This window comes from Strix uralensis, chromosome 1 (assembly GCF_047716275.1).
Source record: "Strix uralensis isolate ZFMK-TIS-50842 chromosome 1, bStrUra1, whole genome shotgun sequence".
NCBI lineage: Eukaryota > Metazoa > Chordata > Aves > Strigiformes > Strigidae > Strix > Strix uralensis.
Genome location: NC_133972.1, coordinates 34,566,742 through 34,589,110, shown reverse-complemented (window position 1 = coordinate 34,589,110; position 22,369 = coordinate 34,566,742). Strand labels below are relative to the sequence as shown.

Sequence of the window (22,369 nt, the reverse complement as noted above, 5' to 3'; positions counted from 1 at the left end):
AATTCTGCTCATATTAAAAACTCAACTTTTGAAGGAATTCTCAAAGGTAGAAAAACCTAGAAAAAAGTTTGGGGATTTTTTTTGTAAGAGCCCATAGCACTGCTGCCACACAAAAGCCACAATTGGACATAAATATTGAGATAATAGCTAAAATAGTTTTTGAATGCACCTTTGAAAGAAGGAAAACATGCTTTTCTGCTTTTCTACAGTAATTACAGTAGTCAGGCATAGGTATTTGTCTTACCAGAGTACAAGCATGCAAATCATGCTCATTGCACTAACACTGAATTTTGATACTCAGTTTAAAGCAAATTATGGGGGACTTGTCTTTGCATAATGCTTAGCTATTTTAGGAACTAAACACTGCCAGACTGAAACCTTCTCATTCTTCTAAAAGGCATTCACCTAGAAACCTACATGTAACATATTGCTCCTCTTGCTTTATTTAAATTATAGCAACGCTCAAATTTGCTAAACTGTTTCATAATTACTTCTCTTGTACTAATGATATCATTTCTTGGAAACAAAATAGTCACTTTTCTCCTAATTTCTATAACGGTATGTGAAAAGGAGGTAAAAATATATTGCTTTGGTATAACTATTGCTGGGAGAGACAAATATCTATCTTACCACGTTCGTCAGAGCAAGCTATACCATTTACATTTCATCGTAAAACAAAGAACTATTACATGTTGCACAAATATGTTCAATATTTTGTTAATGCTTCACCCTACCTACTATAATACCGCTATACCCGTACTTACTTCCTTATCAGCAAAATGTGATTTTCAAGAGTAATGTTCATACCTGGCTGACATATGATAGAAAGGCAATAAAGCCATAGCTAGGTTCAAGCTGAAGCTAAATTTATGACACCATTTTGGATCCATACACATTGCCTCCTGTCAGTACCTGCATCTCTCGTTTTCAACCACTAGATGGTGTGAAAAAATAAAAAAATTGCCAAAGATTCCTGCCGACGGCCACAAAATCCGAGTATTAATGTAGTGGATTAGGAAATATTTTTTGAAGAAAAGTCTTGACCCACTTCAGGATGGTTAGGTTCACTTTTCCTTTGGTTATATTTTCACTTACCAGACAAAGAGCTCGTAAATAATCAGACCTTGAAACTGAATCAAGTGGAGGGTTAAGATGGATAATTCTTTAGCACTTTCCCCTCCAGGGACCCTAAATTCAGAGCTGACAGTAGTGGCCAACACTCATTTTTCTGAAAAAGCTGTAACAATCTTTAAGTGAAACAGGGCTGAATTTTCTGGGCTGTATTTTGGAGTAGAAATCATTCCCAAAGAGAGAGGCTCTATATATCTGAAGCAGCAGCAAGCCTGTTTCAAGGACCGATTACGGATTAATCACAGCATGACCACAAGACAGTTGATATACAGAGGACATCTTAAGCTACTGTTTTTCTATTCTGCTCCATTTTTTAAATTAAATTTCTCACTCTTTTGGGCAAGGAGTAGCAAATTATTTTTTCACCTACAAGCTGAAGATTAAGATTTTATAGTACCCATACTATTAAGCACAACCCACAAAGAGGCCTAACTTGTACAGTGGAATCTGTTTGTTCATGGGCTTTTTTCAGGGAGGGAGAGGGGGAAGAGGTGGTTATTTTAAATTAGTACCATTCTTCAGTGCCGTATAACTGCTTGAAAATCTGCCCAATCCAAGAGTGTTACCCAGCCTTTAGTAATGCAATTCAGTTATTAGTTTAAGTGACAATGAAATACCTCAAAAGACATACACAGTCACATTACCAGTAGTAATATATCTTCTATATTTTTATATAGGACTATCTTTCTACCCATAAATCTTAAATTTATTTAAACAGAAGCTATTACATTTATTATCCGGAAACATTGTAGCTAAAGGTATCACCAAAGATTTAAAGCAACTGTAACAAAACTGAAGAGTTTAAAACTAAGACAAACAGATGCCTTTCACTTTCATGCACCTACTTGTATATTTCAATGACCTACAGTATCTTTGGCATTAATTATACTGAACAGCAATTACATCTGAGATATATATTCTACATATATTTTAAAAGGTGGTTTTTTTCAATGAGAACTTGAAAAGCTCAGCTGTTTTCTAATATGTGGGGAAAAGAGAAATTTCCTTTGATGAATTGTTCAGAAGTAGAGTTCAATGGACCATGAGATACATATTTTAGGAGAGGTTTTGTTTTTGTTGGAGGGGTTAAGGAAAAATAAGAAAATTAACCAACATTAAAGTAGAACAAAATTTCATGCTTATACTGCTTATCATCACTTTAGAGAAGAGGAATTATAATTTCTCATTTGCTTTGCAAACAGTAAAGCGGTAAATTAAAAATTGCCCAAATCTGTCAGAGCAAACAAATTTGGAATCTGAGCTGTCAGAACAATTACAGTGTACATACAAAGATGAAAGCATAGTTCAAAAAAACAAACCATCTTCTGTAGCACGATGCCCAAAAAGTCGGAATCAGCACAGTCAGGAATATAAAACAGGAAACAAAAAAAATAACATACAAGATAATTTAGAATTCTACAAGGTTAAATTTTACAAGCAGAAAGCACATTGTCTCCCGTTAAATCAGTTAACAAATGGTAGCCAAGATTTAACAAGTAAATAAACATGCTTTTAAGTTAATTCCTGTCACACGGCTATGTTTTAAATGTGATTATAGTTCATTTGACAAAATAATTAATTGCAGTGAATATCTGATTGCAAACAAAGGATCTGAAAGGGAGTGCCAATTTCCCCCCACAGAACTGTGGGAATGTACCTTTCTGCCATGGCTCTCTTTTTACAACTGTGTAACCCCAGAAGCATCCCATACCTTGCTGAGAATGTAGATAATGTCACCACGTTTAAATGTCAACTCATCAGGTACATCTCCTGTGCAGTCCCACAAACCTTGATAGAAATTGGCATAATCGGTATTTTTGCTATCTGCAAAGAAAATGGCATCTAATTACAAAAGGATACAGATTGAGGACTAAAGTTACTCTTTAAATCTCCACACAGTACAGAGTAATTTATTAGTGCACATTTCTTACTGCTATTTTCAGAAACAGCTCCTTCATCCCACAAAAGCAAGTGGAAAACGAGTTTAATGTGCGAGCCCTTCACTGGCACGTTGTATCACTTAAAGACGTGTAGCTACAGGTTTTCAAAGCATTTTCCAGCTGCAACTTAAAGCAGCTACTTTTCCTCTACTAATATGTTTCCAGCAAGCCATATTTCTATCTCAACTTGAAACTGATAAAATTACTAGAATATAATTAATAATAATCTGTGAAAGGAAGCCAAAGGAAGTATTTTGTGATACACTCCCCCTCCCTCTCCTGTTCCAACAAAACTAAATAACTTCTCTGAGAACCTTTGAGACAATCCTTGTTTTTTCCTTCTGAAATATTGGAGAACTTGGAAACTGTTGCTGAAGCTGCATTTTAAAAATATTTGTGTCAGCTCCAGTTTAGGACATTAAGCTCTGGCTAAACATGCAACTATACTACAGTCATAAACTCATCCTTCTAACAGCATAAGCACAATGGATGTGCTGTGTTCAAGCTGCCATACAGACCATTAACTGATTGATTATTTAGCACTCTTTGCTCTGTAATACGGCAATAACACAGTAATAAATGCTTTGTCATACACTTACAATACAGAGTACATCTATTGAAACACAGCGCTTACACATGGTTAAATACACTGGGTGCTTCTGTTACACTGCAAACTATTTCCTGTTTTTAATTCCATGAGAATGGAGTCTGATGAGTTAATGCAAAAAGAATGTAAGCAATACCACTAAGATGACCAGTTACATTATGTATACACTAACCAGACAGAATGTATATGTACTAATAATTTACATCACTGGAAAGCTATCTTCTAATTCTGATAACATAAATATCACTGAACTGGCTGGATCAAGGCTGTCATCTTAGTTTTGTTATATGATCCTTGAACAGCAGGCTTGCTGGTTATTCCAACATATACCAGTTACATTTGCATGTCGTTAGCACTCTACACTATTATTTATAGTTTACGATTTAATCATGATTGGTTCATTTTATTACTGAAAAAATCCTGCTAAAATATCAAGTATCAAGCGATAGAAAGTGTCACACTATAAAAAAAATAGCAGTATTCAACTTGTGGTTTTCCCTATTTTGACAAATACTGAGATTTTAATTTTAATAATCTCTGTATGAGCATGAAGAGCTTGTTTTCTATTTATCCATTTCAGTCTGTGTTCTGTGCTATCTTGTTTTGATGGCAATACGGTCACAAGGCTAAATATTCACAACCTTGAATTTAAAGCTGCTATGCAAGTTAGCAACCATTTAATTTTCCATGAACTGGTGATTAGTAGCTACCACTTGCTACACAGCACTAGGGGGCGTTCTGAGTACCAGTGCACAAATTCTTCTATCACATCAAAAGCACCAATATATACACATATAAAAACTCCCGACCATTCAGAAATAAGAGATATGGTTATTGTAAAATGTATAAACAGAATCATTTCAAGAGGAAGGTGTAAACAGTTTGAAATGTTGCACCTCCGAATTTTGGCCCTTCCCATTTGCCAGCTCATTATTCACCAATTTAGTATTAAGCAAATATAAACAGTAACATAGCTTAGTAACAAATTAATTTGTGATAAATATTAAATCAGAATCTCTCCTCAGTCGTTTGATACAGCACTGATTACAGTTCCCAGCTCTTTCTCGTAAAAGATAACATAAGCCCACGTGAGAAACAACTAAAAGAGCTATTTCTGTATATCCTACCTTTCAGATCTTTCAGCAGTCTTACTGATTTGGTTTAAAATACTTTAATCAGGACTTTCACTTCTTCAGAATTCCACTGAAATTTACTTTTCACACTGATCTTTATCACTTTGAGGTCTGTTCTTATCTTTATGTGCCTGAAGTAACTCCTGTTAACACTAATGGGAGTTACATGGGGAACATCAGCAACAGAGAAGATCCCACTGCAGGTGAGACACGTCTCTCCCTAGATGTTCATTATGAGCATTTAATTAAGCCTTAAAGTGAGAAATCAACTCAACTAATAACATGGCCAAGACTGGGAAAGATGTGTGTTAAAATAAGCTTACTGCTACTGTGAAAATGTTGCCCAAAGACTAACCATGGCTCTGTGCCCCCATACGTGAATTCAACGTAAGACAGAGTTGTTTAAATCAGAAAGCCACATTTCTCAGAAAACCATATACCGGTATATCAGGAGCACGGAAATGAAAAATAGGGGAAGTGCCAATGTAAGTTTGTGAACAACCATGCTGGTCTTCCAACAAGTGTTAATTTCAAATTCAAAATCCCCTCTCATACCCACCAGCACAAGTTTCTCCACATTCTGCAAGTGCACCTATGCATGCATAAGAGCCAATTGTATATCTAAATTCAGAATCCATCCATCTAAAGGGCAAAATCCTTCATAAAATGATTCATAGTGCTTCACAAACACAGAGGTAGAGCAAAAAAAAGCTCTGTAAAACACAAGCCCATTCTTCCGTACTTCAGCCACTCTTTCAGTTAGAGAGGACCCTGCCAAATTTCATTTGATTGCCTCTGAAGATCTGAACAAAACCAGGGGACCTGGGTAAAGGAATTTGGTATTTATATGGTAATGAAATTATGTGGAGTTTCTTAAACACATGTAATACCTGAAAATAGCTAGTGGATTTAGCATCAAGAACTTATGTGCCCATTAGAGTTCAGATTCAAAAGGTATTGATTTGCTGGTATTACCCTATCACAATTACAATCTATTCTTATACACTGTGAAATGTTTTGCACCTTAAAAATACTATGATGACATAATTGCTAAACTAAAGTCTGTCATATTTCAAAGGCATGGTCACTTAGGCCAGAAATATGAATAAGACGTCATAAAAAAATTTAAAATGTGTAGCAGAGGGTAGAAAGCAGTTTGCTTTTACCTACCCACTGCTTTTAATATTACCAATCACAAGAAATGGCTGAGCAGGGTTTTGGATAGGTTGTTTCTCCAGGAAATACTTCTTTCATTCCATGACAGCTATCTGGATGAACAACTATCCAACAGTTTCCAAACTCTTCCACAAAGAATTCTTCATGGTTTTCTTCTGCCATCTCTGTTTTTCCAGTAACAGTAATAGTATTTTGTCCAATATACTGATGAAAACACTTCAGAGTTTAGTTGACAGATCAAACAGCAACAGCTGCCAGCCTTCCTGACGGTAGGTTCAGACTGCTTATTTCACTGAAAAATACTGGCACCTGACAATACGTGCTTGAAGAGAGAAAGGTGAACAGTTCATTTAAAAAAATCTGACAAGTATATCACTCAAGCATGCACTTCAAACAATGTAGACTGTTTAAAACTTAAGAGTGCCCATGGATTACTCAAGGTAAAAAAAAAACTTACAAGAATATTCTAACAGCCTCAATAGACAGAAAAAACAAAACCTGGAAAAACAGATTAAGAGTAGATACTTCAGAGGAATTTAAGTGTGCTGTCCCATTGCAGCCTAAGCCAATCTAACTGCAGGCTGTTCCATTTCTGACCCCTCCCTTGTGCCAATTCTGGCACTTGTCATTTCTGAGCACAAACTTGGCAGAAAACTAAACTGACCAAAATAAAAACAGGAATTGCAGCCCACGTATGGAAATGCGCTATTTAAAACATTAGAATAAATGTGACTGTGCCTGATTTCCACTGATCTTCCATTGCAATGTTGATGGCATCTAAATTAGCAAACCCTACTATAGTAGTGACTTAGAGCTGGTTGTTGTATTATCTGCTTACTCATTGCTTGTGGAATGAAGAAACAAGCGTGTATGTTTTCCTTTTACCACTGTGGTCTACTGTCCATTAGGTTAAACAGCTTGCCATTCTGATTCATATTCCTTGACTCCTGATCAGATTCTTCAAAAGTTTATAGCATCAGATTTGAAGATTGCTAGTCTGGGCTACTTAATATTTGAAAGAGGTGAACTTCTGGAAAATTACTGTATCCCCTTTTGGTGATGATGTGCTCAATATTTACCATACTGAAGGCTTAAAGATGGAGAGACAGGTGAAGTTCAAAATTTACACTACTAGAATGACTCTGTTTTACACCAAGTGATTTAGACTCTCAGTGTTGAGTCTCAATGCCCAGACGAGACATACCCTGTTAAAGAACACAGTTGTTTTTTTCTGATGATGTCCTAAATGGAAAAGACTGCCTGTTACTTATTTACTTCCCCTTTTTCCCACATGCCAGAAAAATTATGAAATAAAGGAAAAATAATTGTGCTGCATTTATTTGGACTCAACCTCTAATGTAGCCCAATCTGTTCAGTATAATCTTTCTCACTTCCCTTCTATTGTTCCTTAGTTACTCTAAAATCAAGGTATTTACACTGAGATAGCACAGAACATGACACTTACTGAAACAGTGATTGTGGAAATTATAATGGGTAGACAGCAGTAGCAAAAAAGACCCAGCAAGCCACATTATATAACTGAAACTCTTCAATGCTTTGGTATTTTTAAATAATTGGGTCACTAGCAATTAATGTAAGTCTATCCAGCAGCAACAGTCAGCATCAAGACTGAAAGAATAAAAAGAACTCAAGTCTGCACATTAATTGAAGTAGAGATAAGCTAGGGCAAGAAAAGAGTGGGGAAAAAAGAAAGGTTTTTTGCACTTATCAGGCTGAGCTCACAGACAATTTGCAGAATATTTTCTGTGAAATTCAGGTTTAGTAAAGCTAGGCCATAAATTAAATTTAAGAATGTATGTGCCGTTTGTGTGGAAAATCATTAAATATTCTTGAGCCAGGTTAGATATTTATGATGTGATGCCTATCAGAAATACTCATGACAACTCAGCCCTAAAAGTAATAGTTAACTAAGATCAGATCAGAAAATTATTGCTTGAAATGAATTTGATATCTGGGGAGAACTGTTACGGTATTTTCAAGGACATTACACAAATACTAGTAAGATTGGTAAGGCTGTTCTCACCACAGTTGAAACTCTTCAGAAATGAAGGTGCAAAGGTTTTGATTTCTTAAAAGTAAGACCATTTAGCACTTAAAGAAGATACATTAGTTGCTTTTGCCAACTTTATAATTGGACTGACCTCATGCTCCATTATGACAACACACTCTTATAATTACAGTAATGTCTAAATGAGTACTAAATATTAAGGCTGTAATGAGTCATGTTGTCTTACACATGTTTTTAGCAGAGCACAATGCTAACAGCATCTGATGACTTGGCTCTTGTTTCCTTTCCAAGAAAAGCAACCCAAACTCCTCACAGCAACCTGTTCCTGCTTTCCTGTATGGGTCAGGAAATCAGGCCTCTGTTTCCTCTTCACATGTTACAACAGGAAGAGCACTGCAGAGCTACTTCCTAAAGGAACTCTTCTTGCCCACCCTTTCCTTGACAGCCCTGAAAGAATTATGTGTATTATGTACAATGGGGGAAGGAGAGTCAGATTGCATGTCAGTGCAGGTCACAGTTACAATGCAGCAGATCTCAAAAAGGTGTAAGGTCTGATAAGAAGCAAGTCTTCTCTACTTGCTGTGTCAAATCACCAATAGTTTATCTAAAGGTCTGTGCCCTTGAAGCACATATATATCTTGTTTTTAAGCATAACTGGAAATACCTTTCTGTCAAGAAAAGTTGTCTGGCCATGTGACTTTATATGGTGTTTACAGTTATTTTCCCAGTCCCAGAGATAATTAGCACAAGGGCAGTTTGCCAAGCTAAAGCTGAGAGAATATCCTTCACAGCCTTTCTGGGCATTTGTGTCCTTTTCCAATTTTTATGCTGCTGTCACTGGACTCTGGCATTTCTTACCCAATTCATTTGCTTTCTGTGGTAATCATATGCAATGAAGATATGCATGGCCAACATTTAAACAGGCTGCAGATCAATTAGTGGTCTTAAGTTTATCTGATTTTTATCAAAGAAGACAGAGCTTTGGGTCGATTGTCAGAGCCTGTGTCAAGTTGACCTTTTCAGAGACGTCTACATTGCCAGTCCCTTGGGCAACTTGTTGTCCCCTGTTAGTCTCTGAATGGCAGAAGTCTGTTCTGCTCAAGCACAAAGTATACACAGATGTCTATATTACATTCTTATAGGTTTGACAGCAACTGCATGTTGTATCTATAAACTGTCCTTTAGCAGTGACACTTCCTCAATGATGATAAGCTAATTTATGCAACTAAATCTCCTTTGTGCAGAAATGAAAGCTAATTGAGTCATTACAAAGTAATTCAGGAAGGAATACCTTGTATAAATTGGCTTACTTTATAAATCCTTCTCAAGTGGTTTTCATGCATCCTAAGTGGTACTAAGCAGTTCTGCTGCCATCAAATACCCAGGTGAAAAAGACAGCTTTACAGAGCTATAAAAACATTATTTTAAAACAGCAAAGGGAAGAGACAAGAAAATAAAAGTATAAAGAAAGTGCATACACAAAATAAAGAGGAAAGATTTTAATTACCTGAAACAGTGGTAACTTTCTCCTGGCTCAGTCTTCTTGGCACTTCAGCCTTGGAAGGAACACGTTCTTCTGCAAAATACATAACTGCAAATGAAACTCTGAAGGGGCACCTCAGCTGACAGGAATTACAGCCCACATCAGTCTGAAAGCCACACTACATTTCCAGATCATAAGCCCTGTTTACTATTTTGCATTTGTACAGAAGTTGGAACGTTGTTATTTCTGTGGTTTCCCCCACCCATCCAAACATCCAAGAGCTTTCTTTCAAAATCTCAATTGTGAACATCTGTTTCCCTTTTCACTCTGCTCTGAATGCAATAATACAGAGCTGCAGTTCTGCTGTTTTTCAGTCATTCTGAGACAATTAGAATGAGGGCCCTACTCTGCTACATACATTTCTTGCCAGGATAAAAAAAAGGAAACTGAGGATTGAAAAAGTATCCCCAGCCCATGCAAGTATTCAGAAGTTCTTAAGGGAAATATGCAGAGAAGGCAGAGGACATCTTACCTTCAACACTGTCATACAGACACACTAGCTGGACACCTGCATGATCGGAACACTACTGCTACAGATGCCATGCATTCAGCACTCCTGCCTACTGCGCCTGACCATGGTTTTAAGCAAGCCAGACTCTATCAAACAACTTCACGCAAGTTTAGGAGACAAGAAAAGAGAAAAAGCCTGGCAGCAATCAGCTCTGAAGCATGTTTTCTGGCTAACAGGCTTGGAACACTGAAATCCCCACAGGCAGTTTCGAAAGATGTGTTCCATGCTCCCTGTCCAGCACAGATGGGGAACTCTCTCATGCCCACACCCTCACTTAAGTAAATCCACACTCCACTCAGTACAGAGACACAAGATCTGCTCCTCACATTTCACAGTCAACAATTCTGTTGATGAGGCAAAAAAGGGAACAAACTATGAAGTTTTTTAGCTGTGTTCTTTCTTCAGGTTCATAAGGAAGTAGAAACAGATTTATCTTGGCCTTTACAGTGTATCAAAACTGACAAAGCTGCTGTACAGAATGAGGAAATAGAATATTGATAAACCCACTTCTCAAACAAGAATTGGACTTTTAATACATTTTAAACTATTTGTCTTTGTTACTCATCACATCTTATACAGATATTCATGCTTCTTTTTAAGGCACACATTTCAGCAACTAATTTTGATATTTTATTAATGACAGACAATAGATACAGAACTCACAGCTTTTAAAACATTCCTTATTGTACAACTTTTATGTAATTGCCTATCTACTTTGACAAAGAGTGAATTTTATATCAACAGTTCAAAGGATTTTTAGCCTTGTAAAAATTTAATCTATCCACAAGACTGTTCCTGCAAACATTAAAGCAGATGTTTAAAGCACAAGAGTAGACCTGTTAAAATGAGTATGCATAATTGCTGCTAACCTATATATGCAGTCCTACAAATATTACAATTACATCATGAGATTGACTCTACAAAGAGCTTTGAAATTCTGCCCTACTAAGCCAGCAAGAGTTTTTGGTCTCTGACTCCTGACTAGCTAAACATCTGGTCAAGATGAATATAAACTATTATTTAAGCCAAGGGAAAAAAACAACAATAGAACAGGGAAAATCTGAAGCTGCAATACAACACAAACACTCTGAACTATTTACTGCATTCAAATGTATTCCCCCACTTGGCATAACACTTGTTGCACGTTTCCAAGTACACTCATTTGTTTATTTTAAGCATCTACAATTGCAGCATAAATGGCAAAAATACATCCCTATGTGCTGTCCAGAGCACTAGGAGGCACTGTCATTCTGTGGCTTTCCTACCACTATTACGCCACTCACAGGTAGTATTATCCCATTATCAGTTACATTTTCTAGGATTGCTTCCTTTTTCCAGAGCAACCCAGTTTCATCCAACACACAGAGTATTATACATTGATTAAATAAATGTTGATATGGCATGTTATGGAATGTTTCGACCTACATCAGTTGATGTGTCAAATGTGCTGTGGACTTTATCACTGTCGTGGTCATCAGACTATCTTAAACTGAGGACTGACTTTAGTAGAGGGATTTCAACTGAAGTAAAACAGCAGAGGAGGTTGAAGAGATTTTTTCATAAGGTACAGTTGTAGCTTGCATTGTGGTTTCATGGAAAAATTTAGAACATATGCATTCCGCTTCCTGAAAAACATTTCCTAGAAACAGGAGTTCACCAGATCCATATCTGAAGATGAAAAAATGTCTCAACCAAGGCTCTTTAAATACTGAAAAGGTCCCAAATTCAAACAAAGGCTGTCCATATTAGCATACTGGTTTAGATCCTAACCGTCCCCACTTATCCCACTTTGCTTTATACTACAGAGTTATCACACAGAGGACAAACTTTCAGGTGCAATTAAACTGGAAGAGGCAGTCAAGAACCACAATGATCATGGTCTAGCTGCTAACAGGTATTCAGTCCATGGAACCGGACTAAAGTAACTCCATAAGAAAACTCTTCTGAAACATGCACAGCGAGAACAAACTTGTGCTTCATGAATCTGCTGCAAATGGCCCACACTACTTGCTAATGCAATCATGCTCACAGTGGACCAGATGTAACAGGCTTAGCTTAGGGTGGTAAAAAAGTACCTGTGACTCTTACTAGTGTTTTCTGGTCTTATGTCCCAAAGCAATAGCTATGCGCAGGAGATGTCCTTTAAACACAGAAACCTCAATTACCCCAGGAATTAGGCCTGTAGTCAAATGTGACATACTAAAGTTTGTGTTGCAACATGGAATAGAGTCAAAAGATTAAAAATAAAAAGAAAAATACAGTAGAAGTCCTTCTGTATTATTAAGATACTGTGTAAGAGGAGTCATGCAGACCAATATGGTACGTTTCCTCTGTATCTCTTCTTCACACCATCACTACCACTGCAGTGAGAAAATATTCTTCTCGACCTTCCCACTATGTTAAAATGAGACTAATCAACACTAATCAAACCAGTGAACTCTTCCAGAGCTGTAGATCCAAATAACCCTTGACATACTCTGCTGGTACTCAGAGACTCTAATGGCAAACAACCTACAAAATTCTTGTGGTGACGGTGCAACAAGGAACTAACCATATCTGTTGAGGGTTTTTTCAGTTAGTCCATGAAAGCTGTTGAAAATAATTTACTTATTTAATTTGCAGTCTGAAGAAAAAACAGAAAAGTAATCACCCAATCATAGATGATTCTACCATTCACACAATTTAAAAAGTGAACAAGTTCTACACTAGCTGAGTTTTTTACATTAATCCATTGATTTTTTCCTTCCAATTTCTTTTTCTTAAAGGGGGAGGGGAGAAAAAATCAGACTACTTGAGTACATAATGGATAAGAGTTTGGATTGAACAGTGCATTCCTTCAATGAAATATGGTATCTCCATGATAAATATGCATAAACTTAGCAGTTTCCTCTCCTAACACATTACTTAACCTTCTTTTTGCATTAGACTCTAATTTAACGCCATTATTAATTGGTATTCTACTGTATTCTAGTCTCTGACACATTGTCATTGCACAATACTAGTTTATATCTTGGATAATCCCAGTTTGTGGGTTAATATATTCTATTCAACACTTTAATAACAGTAAACAAAAACAGCTCAGCTATGCAGCAAAATCTACCAAACCACACAGATGGTTATAAGGTTTTCATTGTGTGGTTTCCATAGCAATCATATTGCAAATCTGGAAGCTTCTTGCAAATAAGCAGCTTGTATTTACATGCCTCTCAGCTGCAGCATGGAACTCTACAACATGTGAAGTTGTTATTCCAATCACATATTGTTAGAAAAATCACTGGAAGATGTTTTGATCAGTTCAGATAAAAACTACTGCAGTGAATTAATTTTTCATCTATTTCATAATGATACAAGCAATCACATGCTTGTAATGCACATTGATATATCTTCATTTGAAATCTCACTGTGGTGTCAGAAGGTTATAAGCATACAAACTAGTCTTGTAAGACAGACCTCCTCAAAAATAGTTGTATTATTAAATAATCGATTAAAAAAAAATCACAGTGTCTTTACTGTTGTGCTCAGCAGGGATGACAGACGCATGCAAACAAAAAGGTGTGTACATGAAGAACTCTGCTGACACTGAACGTCAAGGGTCTATACTGCTTTGCACAAGAACAAGTAAAAGATACAATGGCATGGTAACTCCTCCACCCTGCTTTTTTGCTACCAAATAATGGCTCTGCACAAATGTAAACAAGAACTTTCAAACATGAATAAATGCTTACTGTGGGAAAGAGTCAAGACCCTTTCTCTCTCAGGTTTATCATTTTATGAATTGACCTAACCCCATAACAAGATGGGTTATTACTCTAACAAAGAACATAAATCAATCTAGCTATGTAATTTTTTTAAAAAACCAACAAGAACTGGCTTTTTTACAAACAAGATTATTTGTTTAGAGAACCATTGAAGAATTCCAAAGAAGGAGCAAAACCACAAAATTAAACAAAACTGTTTTCATGATTTGGCCAAACTAATATCTTCTGCTAGTGTTAGTAGTGAGGGCTAGAGACCATCTGGGGTCAAAGGAATAAGAATTAACACCCTGTTTTATGCAGGGCCAGCAAGCTGCCTTACCAGGACAGTGCTCCCCAGCCTGAGGGAGGGGGTCCTCTGCAGTATTCTCACTATATACACACTGTACATGCCTGTACACTTGACCCAAACTCTTAGTTTTAGCCTAAGCAGTGTGATACCCCAGAAATCCTCCATGTATTGCTTGATCCTAGGCTTATTTGCTTTGGTGTGTGTGCTTATAATGGCAGGGATTTTCCTTTCTGGTGTCTTCTTTTAGACTCCAGATTCACCCGTTCTGTAGGGAGATCTCCAAATCCAAGTAGCAAAACTCTAGCTTGGATAATCCTCCAATATTCCCACAGATCTGTCCCTTTCCCCCAGTTCTTCCTGGACATGACAGATTACTGGAAGATTTACACACAACTTGACATTTCACCCTGCATTCCCAGTAGCACTCTGGTGCACTCTGTAAACAAATGAAACAGCTTGGAAAAGGCTGCTGAAGGTGCTATTCTCTAGCCACAGTGTGAGATATGAGGGGCAGCAGAGAGGAGAAGGCAGACTATCTTTTATTAAAACACCATCTGACAGTAACAGGGTGCATGGTTTGGGGATGAAAATGCCACCAAGACAGTTACAGAAGTGGGAAACAAGCTGGCTGCTATTTAGAGAAGAGATTATAAACATTAAGAATTTCTTACCATGACAGAAGAGAGGATAATTCTTATTTTATTCCTACTTCTATGGGTCAGCTAGTTACCACCCAACGGCTCAAACAGAGAAGTTATATTCCTGCATGACAAGCCTGAGTGAAAAAAATTATTTCCACAACACAAGCAGAGGAGGCGAAGACAGAAACAGGTCACCCAGACACTGGCTAAACACTGGGATTGTAGGTCAGGTGACATCAAAATATGAGCAGAAGCAGAAATTACATCTGAATTAATGGTCACCGCTGTGCTCAGAAATACAATGGAAAACACACAATACAGAATTGTATTCCAACAGAATACAGAAAGAGATCTTCAGGTTATGAACAATATAAAAATACATTTTAATGAAAAATATTATGCACACCAAGATGCTTCAGTTTTAGCTGAAGACAACCCGTGACAATTCCTAGCCCAAATTACTTCAAACACATGTGATCCAAGTATGATTCCAAGATGGAGGCAAAAGGTTTCATTCAAATATACTACCAGGTAAACTGGATGGGACCTCCAACTAACATTTTTTGTGCAAGTTTTAGTGAGTTCTTTGAAAACAACCATTATTTAAATTCTAGAGTAAGTAAGGTTGAGTATATGCACCACTCTGTCCGACCAGTAGACAGTAACATAAGTCTGTTATTACTATTGACAACGTACTGACCTCCCAGTGGCCTCAAACAAATAGCATTGGCTGTACAAAGTGAAAAAGCTAGAATCATGAAATACTTTGGGATAGAAGGGGCCAGTGGAAATTGCTTAGTGTAACACCCTGCTCTAACTCTGAAAGTTAGATCGAGTTTCTAGGAAACAGCATTTGGCTTCTTTTGGTACTCCATACTAAGCTATTCAGCAGCAGTTTGTAAGGGTCTGTGTATTTTAATAGTTCACGTATGAGACAGCTGAAGCTAATGACTTTACAGAACAGGATTTGCTCAAATGACTCATTTTTGTCCAGATGCTGCCAAGTCTCCAGATGTGAGGTTTCCTGAATTCCTTGAGAAATCCTGCACTTTTGTTTCCCCCTCAGTGTATCCTTGTATCTTGAAAAGGTGCTACCGTGCACCACCATTACTCCCAACTGTGCAAGCAGTATGAATAACCAAACCAGCCACTTCAGCTAAAAAAGTGAAGCACTGCCTCCTATTGAGAAGACCTTGAAAAAGTTACCTCATCATCCTCACAGAAAAGATTAGTAGAATTTGTTATAAATTAACTTAGGATCAGTGCTGCAGGAAAAGAAGGTGAGAAGGAGAGGAAGTTATATGGGAGTCCTGGAATGTCACTTAGTCGTCTTCTGGAATAAAAAAAAGTTCTCTCTTAAAACAACTTTCGTGTGACACAACTCAGTGAATCTAAGCATATGTTGGCTTAATCAAAACCAAAAAGCAGATATAACATTCCCCTCCTAACAAAAGCATTTTGGAGTTACAGCATTTGCTAAACTAAAGAGTGAAGTAAACCAAAAAAATCCCAGTCCCACTAGGGACAAATACAAAACACACTTTAAGGCTGCCATTCTTGAGTTTTGTGCAGAAGAATGTTGTTTGGATCATATAACTATTGCTATAAAGAATAATAACAGAGTGAAGTAATAGAGAGAAATGAGTAAGTTTGGAGAACTGTTTGAGAAAATTATCTCTTTCTAAATACATCTGTAAAAAAGACACTGCATCTCTCCTATATTATTGCACACATACCCATCCATATGAACTATACTAGGGCAATGGATTAAGAAACCATGTTTTTAAAAGCAGAAAGATACTATATGACTTCTCACTAGTTTACTGGAAGAAACAAGCAACAAAATGTTTTTCTAGCAGAAAGTATTTTTTTATAATATTTTAGGGCAGAAAATATGAAGACTAAGTGATCAAAGAACACATCTCCGTCCTTGGAGGAAAACAGTTGCTCTCACACAAGATAGAAAATTGAACACTGCTGGCAAGGTCATCCACAGTTGTTGCAAAGTGGATCTTCTCACTCTACTGCGCATAATTTTACCAAGTTTTCAGGAAATGCAGTAGCATGCTTTGCTTTACTTACCTTCCCTACTTGTTAGACCTGAATACATGTTAGCACCTTTCATCTCTCTTTTTCTTTCCTTTCTCCAGGACCAAGCGTTCCAGTCCCCTTGCTTCCCTGCCCTTGCCCCATTCTGTAGTAACAATCAATTCATATAAAGACTATATCCCCTTCAGGCCCCCAAAATTTTGTTTGTTTAACAAACACAGAGGTTGTTAGTATGGAAGTTGCTGTTTCTGGGGCTTCACAAGGCCCTTCAGGCTTTACGAGCAAAGTATCACAATGGGAGGAAAAACATACTCAGTCACCTGAACAACAGAACAGAATACATTCATTAGGACAACTGAACAATCCACAGACATATACGCAATTCCTGGTTTTAGTTACAAATATATTAAGATTTCATGAACTCAACTTCCTGCTTGGAGTGCCTGCTTGGAGCTCTCCTTGCAAATAAACAATCTTCAGTTATGTTTGGAGTAACAGCTGAATCAACTTAGTTGTGTGGTTCCTAGCACTAGACATCCAAACAACAACATTTAAGATCTAAAAAAAAAAAAAAAAGCAACAACTTTACATTCTCTACATTCTAATTTTTTTCTTAGACAAACATAGATTCAATAGAATTAACAGTTTGTCAATTTAAGATTAAAGGAGAAAAAAATTATCTAGTCTGACAGGATTAGGAGGAATAGAAGTACGTAAAATCTTAGTTACACCAATAGCAAGCTTGGGAGGAGAGGAGGTAGAAAAAGGCAGGAAAAGCAGAAGTACATACCAGGAAAGACCATTTAGAATGTCTAATTTTGGAATACTAAAATTTCTTTGACAAAATGATCTAATTATTATTAATAAAATTCAATACAAATATGCCAAAGTGTAATGTGCACTGCATAGAAATAAGGGATTGGTTTTGCACTGACCTTTTTATTTCCTCATGAAGAAAGACCTGATAATAGTAATTCTTCTCAAGAGAAAAGATAAAGGTCATCACAAGCAAGTTCAATCGTGGATATGCACACAATAATTATAATGAAGAATAAAAGAAGTTACAGAGAGTTCCACTTCCAGAAATTCATTCATTCTTTTCCCATTTTTATATTCACAGACACTTTGGATTTACAATTAAAGTCACTGTTTCAGAAATTTGTTTTCAGAAATCAAGTCTCTTAGAATTGTCTAATCCTATATGCTGAGTGAACTGGTCAGAATAATTAAACTCAGAAAACAAAAAATTATATTATGTGCTATCAAACAAGGTGAAAAATTCGTAAATCACTTCAGAGTACAGCTTCTTACAAATTCTTTAAGTTTGATTAGGAACTTTTTTAAATGTTACCTATATTTTTTTGATCAAGAGATTAGATAACAACTTCCACACCTGAACAGAAGCAACTCTGAAGGTAAAGTTTCATGTTAGCCTCCAACAAAAGCACAATTTTGGCTTCACTTCTAAAAATGTTCCTAAAGCCTCAAATTTGGCATACAAAATCAAGGCAATAGGCATCTTACCTAAATCATACTGAAACATTTAAAGAAGGAATAAAACATTTTAAGATGCTGCTCTTAACAGGCCTCAACAATGTAAAGGAAAGCTTATGGGGTTTATGTTTCTACACATTCATCTAATTTAACTGATTAACAAAAAATGTTCCCTCCTCTATCCCCCCTCACTGTCCCAAAAAAGTAATTGCAAATATTGGTCAGAATGCAAATTAGTAGCTCAAAGGGACAAAACAAACAAAGATTTTTAAGTTGATTCCATGGTTGTGCTGTAGGTTCACAGGAATTCGCACTGGAGATTGTTTGCCTAAATACATGTGGCATGTACATAAGTACATTATTATATATAAACATAATAAAGATTTATGTGAATTCACTGTAACTAAAATAAATTTGTTTGTTCTCTCAACCCGTAATAGCTCTTAGTTATGTAAATAGTTTAAGTGTTCAACATGACATTTTATAAACCCTATTATTAAAATGTTTTGCTAAAATAAATGTGGTGGATATTAAAATCTACATAGAAAATATAAATAGTTCTCTGTAAATATATCTAGCAATCAAATATTCAATTAACTAATCTATACTGTATAACTCTGTACTACAGTGTTATTTGACAACCATGTACAGGGGTTATATTTCTCAGGCTTAAATTTATGTGATAGACACAAAAAAATGTCTGTAAATGTCAAGAAAAGTTTCCCATACTCGTTGATCAGCAGCAAGATTTAAATTTAAAAGCCATTTCTGAAAACTACATATCCCTAATTGTGACAAATGTGACTTGACATAATATTTACATACATAGAATTCATAAAGAAAGCATCTTGTTTAAACCACATAATATCCTTTAACAATCTTCAGGGTTAAAGTATTCAAATTTATAGTCTGATTACAGAAATGAACTAACTCAAAAAAGGGACAGAAGACAAGTCATTTCAGCATAGCTCACTTTAGTGAAAGGAAACACAATACAGTTGTTGGCATGTTTCCATAAGAAAAGTCTGGCTCCCAGATGCTTCTCTTATAACTCCTTTAAAAATGTTCTACCAAGACATTTTTGCATTCTCTGTGTTGATCATTAACTGCACTGCACATTGACAAAAAAATAAATTCAGCAGCTTTCACCCTTTGGGTATTTTCATGAAAAGTAACAAACCCACACCACTGCCTCTTTTCACTGTTTATGGCCCATGCCATCAAATTAAATTATGTCAACTATGCTAAATACTTTCTCCAGCTTAAATGGTGAAATAAAGTAATTGTAAAAATACTCTTGTTATGATTCACTAGTAAACAAAAATCAGGTTAAATCAGAAATAAGCAGAGAATTATAGCTGCAACGTGAACTGCTTACACATACCACATTTTGGGTAACATTTGTGTCTACAAATACCATCCCATTCCCTCGTTCTCATACATTAGGTCCAGAGTGGGACCAGCAACTCTGGATGTAAGGTCTTACTAGACCTACATGCTACATACCATGATGCACCTCAAAGAGGTGAGGTAGGACAGCAGGGATCTGGAAATAGTTCATAAGCAGATGACAACTGCTCCCCAGGCATCTCACCATGTTACTGTGGGACTGGCATGCAGCTGGATCTCAGAAAAACCCAGGGCCCCCAGAGTCCCAGATTACTTGAATTCCCTTGCAGCCGGTACTTTGGATTACTCAGCTCTCATGCCAGAGACACAACACAGTCCTAGTTGCACTGTAAGAGCCATGATTTGTAGGCCTGAGCTAGGCAATTTAACCAGAAATTGGGTCTTATGACCTGTATAGAAATCATGTTCATCTTGAACTTTTGTTTATTGAATTATCTGAAACTACTGTTCAACAATTGGTAATGGAGATGCCTCACTTCTGAAGGAAATAAATTTGAGACAACTATGGAAGCAAGTATAGATTCAGTTAGTATATTCCAGGACAATGAAAGGATGACCCTCATGGTAGGATTCACAGGCTTTTCTGTAGACAGTGCTTTGTTTTGAAAATGAGATTCTTTCCGTTAATTCCCAGTTTTACTCACTGTTGCCTTCAGGATTCAAGGACAGAATAATTGTTACAGCCTGCTAAAACAAAACCCTTCCACAAACCAAAGACAGAAGTACTGGAACCTCTTCCTTAAGGATATTGAAAGTTCCCAAGATCTTAAAATAGTTTTCATTAGAACACAATCAAGAGTTTTTAGCTGAAGGAAACCAAGATCTGTTAGGAAAAAGTAGACTTCAAAAAAGGACTGAAACAAAATATCCCCTGTGCCAACCATCCCCTTTTTGGATGAGAAAATTTTCCTCCTACCTTGCTATCTAATCTAGATCTCACTGACTTGCCTAAAACCTTCCTCAGTCTCTTCTGGCTTCTTAAGAAAACATTCTTCCCTTCACTGCTGAAGCTTATCTGTGTACCTGCACCCTGCACATCCCTGGAGCATCCCTCTCTCTACTCTAGGTCACAGCAGACTGCTGCATCTTGCCCTCACTGCCTGGTCCACTGTGTGGTCTGGAAGATGTACCCTGCTGACCATTTTCCTTTCCTAGGAGCAACCAACCTGCTTCTTTCAAAGACTCCTACCCAGCCCAGGAGCAGCAGCCAAGTCAAGGAAACAGGCCGCCTTTTCCTATGTTGCCTTCTGTGTATATGTATAAATTAAAGATGACATCCATTGCAAACACAGTACACTGTAGCACACAAGCAAATCACAAATTCATGAAGCTCTGGTTAATTAGTAGTATATTGTTTGGCTATTTTCTCCATTTTGAGGAGAGTGGAAAGGAAAGTGAGTAGCAGATAAAAAGCGCACTAAGAAGAAAAGACATATACAGAACGATTTATGCTGATGCCTTTCTTAAGGCTGAAAAATTCAAATAAGAGATTTGTATCTACAGTAACAGAGTGATTAATTCAGCCTTTAAAGCCCACCTTGCTGGGTCTTATTTGAGAATCCCATTGTATAAATTATGGTTCTTTAATAGCTACCTTGTGGAAACCAGAAAAGTTGAGAAGCGATAGCCTGAGGCACCATATAACCTCTGGTTGCTCTTGTTTCTCAAAAAACTCTACCTAATGGTTTTAATAGCCTGATATGCAGTCATTCATCACAAATTCAAAAAGTAAAGGTTCCTTGATCTATCTATATAGTATTCATCACAGTTATACCCAAGCAGTAGTGCAAGCCCAACATTTCTATTTTCATAAATATACATAATACAATTGACATTTTGCTTTGAACTTGTTAAACTACAGCAATTCCTCAAATTTATGGTTAATAAACTATCTCACACACCAAGACATTTCTTCTGAATGCTTTGCATTAGAATTATTGCACTGCTTTTTAATTACATAAAAACAGTGCTACCAAAGAAAGCTACTTTGCTGTCAAAAGGATGAACTTTGGGTCCATAACCCACTGAAGACATGCATGTATAAATGAAGCTCTATTCACATTTAACATGATGCCAGCTTTCAGAAACAGAGTCAATACTGAAAAAACTATGCTACAAGTAAAATTACTTTATGTGATTTTGTCTCACCAGGATGACAAGCTTTTCTGAGACAGGATTCTATCTCTTAATAACAAACTTCTGTCACATACTGTTCACATCAGATTGGTTTTACAAATCAATAGTGTCAAACGTTGTTTAGTGCTGGTGCACAGAAAATAGTATAAAAATGATTGATCCGTACTTGCAATAAAATGTCTTATTTCAGTAAGTATTTCAATGAGTTGTGTGCTAATTGGTCTTTGAAAGAGTTCTTTAAACATAAAAATGCATGATTAAAAATGCTTCCTTTTTAGATAATATTAAGTTATGTCTTCTAATTTTAAGTAAATAAGCTCCGTAATGCCAATTAGACAATGCAAATTTAACAATCCATTCCTGGTTTATTGGGTGGGGAGAATTTTTTTTTGTCTGATTGGGCTTTAGGACATTGTTCTTTTTTCTTTTTTTCTAATCTCTGAAATACAGAAATAACATTCAGCCTTTGCTAACCCAAGACTTTGTTAAACACAGCCTTTCCAACATAAACTCTGTCGTTTT

The 22,369-nt window shown here is 36.6% G+C and overlaps 1 protein-coding gene across 7 annotated transcripts in view; it reads right to left on the bottom strand.

Annotated features, from left to right (window-relative positions):
- The window catches only part of SKAP2 (src kinase associated phosphoprotein 2), a 121,978-nt gene that overhangs the window by 9,662 nt on the left and 89,947 nt on the right, over window positions 1–22,369 (bottom strand). For 4 of the 7 annotated variants that reach the window (XR_012628114.1, XM_074862213.1, XM_074862222.1 and 1 more), the window contains 2 exons: window positions 9,524–9,592; window positions 2,843–2,955 (listed from right to left, as the gene is read on the bottom strand). Coding sequence is in view for 6 of the 7 variants with exons in the window: in XM_074862213.1 (XP_074718314.1) it covers window positions 2,843–2,955; window positions 9,524–9,592 (182 nt within the window). In the remaining variant the exon portion in view is untranslated. Of the gene's footprint in view, window positions 1–1,771; window positions 2,457–2,842; window positions 2,956–9,523; window positions 9,593–22,369 lie in introns of those variants that run through there. The other 3 variants (XM_074862204.1, XM_074862231.1, XM_074862249.1) reach the window with 1 other exon arrangement.